Source organism: Euphorbia lathyris, chromosome 1 (genome assembly GCF_963576675.1).
Source record: "Euphorbia lathyris chromosome 1, ddEupLath1.1, whole genome shotgun sequence".
In the NCBI taxonomy this organism is placed as follows: domain Eukaryota; kingdom Viridiplantae; phylum Streptophyta; class Magnoliopsida; order Malpighiales; family Euphorbiaceae; genus Euphorbia; species Euphorbia lathyris.
In genome coordinates, this window is record NC_088910.1 from 30,124,486 (window position 1) to 30,132,166 (window position 7,681).

The 7,681-nt window shown below is 32.4% G+C and overlaps 1 protein-coding gene across 1 annotated transcript; it reads left to right on the top strand.

Moving 5' to 3' along the window:
* Positions 1-1,667: 1,667 nt before the first annotated feature.
* On the top strand, positions 1,668-6,995 carry LOC136226541 (NAC domain-containing protein 7-like). Its single transcript, XM_066015131.1, has 4 exons — positions 1,668-2,126; positions 3,953-4,137; positions 4,219-4,493; positions 6,173-6,995. Exons 2-4 carry the CDS (start codon positions 3,978-3,980, stop codon positions 6,695-6,697), a joined length of 960 nt encoding a protein of 319 aa, XP_065871203.1. The 5' UTR covers positions 1,668-2,126; positions 3,953-3,977; the 3' UTR covers positions 6,698-6,995.
* Positions 6,996-7,681: the final 686 nt, after the last annotated feature.

Genomic DNA, 7,681 nt, shown 5'->3' on the forward strand with positions numbered 1-7,681 from the left:
TACAGTTCAACTTTAAGGAATATGGTAGAACAAACTGTAGCAATGGAGTTTTGGCTAGCATGTGCTGCCACATCCCTCAGTTAAAGAAAGAAATAAAATACTCCCTCCTAAGGTTTTCTAACAAGAGGAATATAATATTATAAGTTGATTTTTTTTGTTTATTGTTGCGATAGCTAGCGGATATGAGTTAATTTTATTTATTTATTTTAAAGTGTTGTTTCGAATTTTTACCAAACTCTTGTCTCATGTTTAAAGTTAAAAAGAAAAAAAAAAGTTTCGAAAAATAGAAATAAACGAACATTCATATCTATTTTTTATGAAAAAAAAATTCTTCTTCATTTTTATGACTTAATAAAATTATTTAAGTCTCTCTTACAATAAATAAGGACAAATTAAAAATGTATTGATAATACATGCATATAAAATGAACAAATCAAAAATTCAAAACACCATATGCTAAAAAACAGAGAGAGTAACTTAATACATCATGATTCATTCATTAAATAATCGGATTCACTCATTTAACTTAATTAAAATTATATGATTAACATTTTGAATGGTACACGGTAAAACAAAGTGGAAGTTTGAATAGGTTAAATTATTGAAACGTATATGATTATTTTAAGCAAGTTCAAGGATTAATAAATTATTTTAAGCAAGTTTAAGAACCAATATATAAATGTAAACAAGTTCAATGAACTGATGGATACTCTAACTTTAAGAAACTAATCAAATTATTTAATCAAATACATGATTTTGTATTTTAAGTCAAATACAATTGCTCATGAGTAGCTTGGGGTAAATTACATTCATGATCATTTCATTTTATCTTTACTAACATTATGATTACTCAACTTTTACTACTATAAAAGTTTCTTATGAAAATCGATCATATTTATTTTCCTAAATCACCGTTTTTAACTTTTTTTTTCTCTCTAAACAACCACACATTTTCTTTCACCTAACCAAACAACAGCTAAATGTGAGTTTTTTTAAAGATTATCGTATCTTCCCAAGACTCCCTTAGACTGAGGCATGCCGTGTAAAATCTTATATAGTATCACAGGATGTAGGGCTTGTTTGGCTACTTGTTGTTTGCTATTCCTGTTTCATGTTTGATGTTTGCTTTTACAGTTTGCTGTTTGACTTTGTAAAAATCTGGTTTTTCAAAAAGCTGAGATTTCCTGTTTTTGTAAAAAACTACTTTTTCGGTGTTAAAGGCTACCTAAAACTATGTCTTTTAAAATTAAAAGGCAAACATAAAGTGAAAAGTAGACAACCAAATACTCCCGTAATTTCAAAAACGGGTCTTGGAGGGTAGCAGGTACTCCATAGAATCTAGTGTTAAAGGTTAATGTTAGTAAAATGTAAAATTGTGGAAATTTTATGATTATAAAGTTAATAAGGAAAAAAAAGAAGAATGAGTTTGGGGGAGCTTGTGTGAGACATGTAGGGTGGTAGCTGTTCCATTACGTCACCACCAATAATCATATTTTAGTAATTAAAATCTTACTTTTTGGGTGCTTCTGCTCTCCTTTTTAACTCTTTCTTTTATATATCTGTTTGATAATACATAGAGAAACAGGAAACTTTGATTCAATTCAACTGTGTCTGTGTCTTTATCAGTTGCGGGTAGAGAGTAGTAGAGAAGAGAAGAGAGAGCCAATATTCGCGCCTCCTTTTATCCCGCTCTATCCAACCTTGTCCACCAATTTAGCACTGAAAGACATCAGACAATGAAACCTTATGATTTGCTTAAATTCTTACAAACTAGGATAGGATAGGATAGATAGAATCATAACTATATTTTGTCATTAGGGTTTTTGTTTTCACCCTCTCTCATACTTTCCCTTCTTATATAACCCTACTTCTTTTCCATTTCCCCATCCCCTCTCTCTCTCTCTCTCTCTCTCTTTTCTCTGAGTCTTATTCTCCTCCTTGGGATCTGATCCGACAACTAAATTGATTAACTTTGTGTGTTCAAGTACAATAACCAATCTGGTTCAATTCCCGAGGAAGCATAGCCATCTGCAGGTGAAACTCAGCTGCACCCCAGTTTAGTATTGTTCATCAATATTGCAAGGAGATTCAGACGACAGGTCTCTAGATTACTAATCTCTTCATCTGTGAGCTTTCTTTTCCATTCTTCACCTTTCGTTTTTGTTCCATCTCGTGGATCGCGTCAACTTTTAGTTCAAATGGTTCTTTGACAAGCATGTATGATGGGGTTATGTATGATGGGGTTATCCGTTTAACAGATGCATAGTTTGTTTTTAAGGCTGGTAGATAGTTATGTGCTATTAGATCTAAAATCTCAGGAAACTAGCGGTTTCTTGCTGCAATATATAAAGGGAAAATGAGAAAGAAAGATATGTAGAAAATGAAATTAAAGGTTGACTACAATTTTATGGAAAACACTATTTGTATTTGATGAATTATTCACTATAAGTCTGCACATATATATTAGGGGTGACCCATGCATTATGACATTTCATCCTAAAGTAATAGGGCATCATGGTTTCTACATGTGAGATGTCCCCTACAACTAAAATATATCATATCATTTTAGGTAGGTTTTCCCATACCACCAGAAAAATTAACTTATTAGAGTGACACTTCCTTCTGTGTCTAATTATATTTATGTAATTTCAACACAACATATTCACTTCATTCGTTCAATCAAGTTGATTTTCTCATCATACATCAGTGGTCTCCTCATTCAAAATTGCAAGTGATGGAGATATTTCTTCAAAATCCAACTTCATCTTGATTACTAAAGGCGGCCCGGTCGCACTACGCGTCCCCGCTGAGAGAGGGTCCGGGGAAGGGTCCCACCACAAGGGTGTACTGAGGGCAAGCCTTCCCCTACCAATTTATTTGACAAGAGGCCGCTCCTAAGACTCGAACCCGTGACCTCTTGGTCACACGACAACAACATTTACCGTTGCGCCAAGGCTCGCCCTCTATACTATGTAAACTTGTCCTATTCATCTTGATTACTATTTGATAAAAATTAATTGTTACTTTGTTACAAAATTCTAACTACACATAAAAATTAATCCTGCATTCTTTTTATGTAAAGAAAGGTTTATTCACTTCAAAAAAATACCTCAACTGAGGAGAGTTGCACAGACTTGGAATTAGCATTAGTCTACTATATTTTCTGTTATTTCTCTATTTTAGTGCTAGTATTGTAAAAAGCACTTACAATTTGAGATGATTAAACAGATTTTCTCTTCTTCTCTCTTCTAGCTTATTCTACATCATGGTTCAATGTTGGTCCCCCACTTATATATAATAGTTTCACGCTCTAAATGAATTGGGCGTGAAGGATGTGTTAAATATCTCAAACATTATTAATTTAGGAAACTATAAGACTCTTTAAATATGTGAGATGATCCTTCTCATCTGAAGTACAGTTTGAAGTAGTCAGACCTTTATTTAATATATAAGAAGTCATATAGGTGAAGCATGAATCAAATATTCATGACCTCCTAATCCAACTAGAAGGGTCTAACATCATGTAAACAAATGTCCAATTCACCTTAAAGAGTACCTCAAACATGAAGGACTAACTCCATATATATGGAGTCACATAGCTCCAAAAGGTACCTCAAACATGAAGGACTAATTCCATGTATATGGAGTCATATAGCTCCAGAATTAAGTATAGGGGAAAAACTATTCTTTATAGTTTTTCTCTTTGTTTATATATAGTCTACATATTTGAAGACATTAAATTTTCATTATATCCTAGATAATAAAAACTATTCTTGATCTTACGGTTTAAAGTTTTGCTTGAAATGGTATGAGAGTTGATCTATGAGCTTTTGTTCACATATTGTTTGTTTGTTATCTAAATGAATAGGACAAGTTTAGATATGTTTGAGTCAAACTAGCTATTATTACAACGATATCTTCTGTAACTTAAACCACTTGAATGTAAGTGCAGGAATCAAAGACCTTAGAAGGAGAAGATGAATACATTTTCACATGTTCCTCCTGGTTTTCGGTTCCATCCGACGGATGAAGAACTAGTTGACTACTACCTTAGGAAAAAAATAACTGCAAGAAGAATCGACTTAGATGTGATTAAGGATGTTGATCTTTACAAAATCGAGCCTTGGGATCTTCAAGGTAATTAATTCAATTTTCTGTGTTATAGTGTTATCATCACTTGTTTTAATCATAATAAGTATGTATTGTTGGGGTGAACAGATATATGCCAAATAATAGGGAGCGAAGATCAAAATGAGTGGTACTTTTTTAGCCATAAAGACAAGAAGTATCCAACTGGGACTCGGACAAATAGAGCCACTACTGCTGGATTTTGGAAAGCAACTGGTCGAGACAAAGCTATTTATTCAAAACATGATTTGATTGGAATGAGGAAGACATTAGTCTTTTATAAAGGTCGTGCTCCAAATGGACAGAAATCAGACTGGATTATGCACGAGTATCGCCTCGAAACAGATGAAAATGGCACAACACAGGCAATTTCTATCTTTCTTATACTTCATCCTTTTCTTGTCTGCTTCTATTTTATACATAGCTAATACTCTAAAATTTAACTTTAGAAGCTGGAATTGGTTAATGAATCTGCATAAAGTCATCCCAAAAAGTTGTACAAAATTGTCCAGATGTTTCGTTTTTTATGCATTAGACATGACAAAAATAATGTCTTCTCCTTTTAATGGAATGATTATCATCTTCAACATGAGAAACAAATATTATCTCTATTCTAAAGGATGATTATCTTAGATACAAAAGAAACGGCTTTTATCTCTACATTAAGGCATGATTATTCCTTTTTAAATTAAAGGATGATTGTCATGAAATTGTCTCTACTTTTAAGAACAATCACATATCCTTTTATAGATGTTAATTGCCATCCCTAAACATTGAGGACAATGTTTGTCTCTACTTAGAGATTAACTTTCACTCAAATAGGAGACAATTGTTCCTTTTTTTAGGATAACATGCATAGTCATAAAAGGTTTGTTATTGGAAGCTCAACTGTTTAGTTTAAATTTTTTGAATTAAGTGGTTTTTTAAATTATACTAAGCCCTCTTACATTGTAACCCTTAGATATCTCTTATCGCTTAATTCGGTAGTTATATAACTTTTTACATGTAAGACAGTCATCCTTTTTTGAAGTACTTTTTTTTTTTTTTGCTAAGTTACACATTTATTTACATGGTATAGATCAAAGCCTTATATTCAATGTTAGGCCACCGGTTGATATTTGTTTCATGTTCCAAATGGTTCTGAACGTGAATGTGAGACAATTTTTCTTCACTCGTGTACCTTTTTGACGTGAGTTAGCTAACGTAAAGAATAGCATAATATAATTTTATATTGTCCGGCACAGCTTACATACATGAATTTTCATGAAGATGATTCACTAAACAAGCAAAAACAATTGAGTTTTTTGTTTGAGCTTTGTATTGAATGTTGGATTATCCATAGATATTAACTTCACTCTCAAGATTTTTCCGGACATGTGAGAGAATGTGTTAGATATATCACACTGGCTTACGAGGGTGGACGCAATGGTAAGGAATTGTCTCTTGTGGCATCTCCACATGGGTTTGATTCCTGCTGTTGTTGTTAGAGCCTGCATAAGTGAAGCAATATATAAGTCATTTTGTAAGTCTCTATGGTCTCAAGGTTTACCTGTCCCTAGACTAAAGATACCCCTCTTCTCCTTAAAAATTCTTTTTACCAAAAAAAAAAAAGGCTACATACATGAGTAGCCCCCAAACTTGGACCAAAAAATTCGATAGACCAGCAGAATTTACAAAGTGTCTCGTTAGTCCATTGAATTTGCTTAAAATGATATGCATAATCCTATAGGTCCACATGAGAGAACAAGAGATAATTTGGACAAATTAAAATTTATATCACTTTAAGCAAGTTTAGAGGGTTAATAGATCAATGTAAGCAAGTTGAGATGGATAATAAGGCACTTTGAGAAATTTCAGATGGCTAATAAGTCACTTGAAGCAAGTTTAGGAGGCTAACAAGACATTCCATTATTTCGGGATAAAGTTAGTCTTCTCATATAAGTGAGGCAATGTTACTCTTTTAAAATACTTTTTTTAGGGTAAATTATGCATTTGTTTATTACATTTACTTCCTCTCATTTTGTGGTAACTATGGTTGATGCAGGAAGAAGGTTGGGTGGTGTGCAGGGTATTCAAGAAGAAGATAACAGCAATCAGAAGAGTGAGTAATGAGCAAGAATCAAGCAGCAGCTGGTATGATGATCAACTTTCATTCATGAATGATCCAGATTCACCCAACCTCAATTCACACCCTCATAATTTAGGATATCATCTCTCTTATGCCTGCAAAAAAGAGCTAAACTTGCAATATCATCATCAACTTCCCCAAAATCACTTCCTCCAACTTCCACTACTTCAAAGCCCTAAATATGGGCTGGACATAAACCAGGCCACAACTCTTCAATCTTCATCACTCACAACACAAGAAGAAGATCTTCAAATCAATTATAACAATGAAAAAGCAGTTGATGATCAAGTTACTACTGATTGGCGAGTTCTAGACAAGTTTGTTGCTTCTCAGTTAAGCCAAGAAGACATGCCTAAACAAACTAATGTTAACATCTTCAACAAGCAAGAAACTCAGCTGGAAAATGCTTCATCCTCTACTCAAATTGAGTTATGGAAATGAAATCAAATATCTTATATATGTATAATTATCAAAGTTTATACTTACCATAGGATGATGTTCAGATATATTACAAGGGAATCAAGGTATGTTCTAATTAAGTTCTTGTACATAATAAAATCAAAAAGGATTAACTGTTGATTTTCTAGTATTTTAAGCATATATAACTATCAATTAATTAATGCCAGTAAAGTTAGTTAGACAGTTGAAAATTCATTGTTCTTGTAAGGTGAAAACATGGGAGACTGGAAGTGTGTTGCTGTGGGAAATGGAGTGGCAGTGTATTGTCTGTATTCTGTATTCTGTAAAGAAATTTCAATTAACATAGTCAGTTTAGAGACATATATATATTTGTATTTTATCAACTTTATAATTAGAACAAAAGCTTTGAATTCTTTTTACATGCCTTCTGCTTTTTCTTAATTTATGTATGCCCTAGTTTTATTGTAATAATAAGGTTACAAAACAGGAGATCATTAGATCTTCTTTTTCTACTGCAAAAGAATTGTATGAGATAATTTGATTTGCAAGTAGATAATATATTAATTGATTTCTTTTTTCGGATGATATCCAGATTTCTTAGGTTAAAGGGTGAAGGTGCAAAAATACCCCTAACGTTTAAAATGGTACAAATTTACTCTTAACGTTGGTAGCCAAGAGCAATTTTACCCCTAGCGTTGATAATTTGGATCAATTTTACCCCTATTATAAAACACATATATATTTTGTTACTTATTCTGCACAAATTGCATATCAATTCGTTCTAAAAAAAATGATTTAATGTTTTATAATTTAATAATAGAATTGGAGATTAATATTTATAAATAAATTTTTTGAATTTTTTTTGTCCAATTCGTACAAAAAAAAACAATATATATTTTTTTTTATTTTTTTCACATCCCAACATATGTTTGTGATTTGTTACCGATAAAATGACGCACGTATAAAGTGTAGATGACAAGATTCATGACCGAGAAGACGGTTTGA

Excerpts from the sequence above, each read along its gene's own strand:
- LOC136226541 (XM_066015131.1), top strand. The coding sequence starts at position 3,978 with ATGAATACATTTTCACATGTTCCTCCTGGTTTTCGGTTCCATCCGACG. Across the intron at positions 4,138-4,218 it reads CGAGCCTTGGGATCTTCAAG|ATATATGCCAAATAATAGGG; the intron begins GTAATTAATTCA and ends TGGGGTGAACAG. Across the intron at positions 4,494-6,172 it reads ATGAAAATGGCACAACACAG|GAAGAAGGTTGGGTGGTGTG; the intron begins GCAATTTCTATC and ends TGGTTGATGCAG.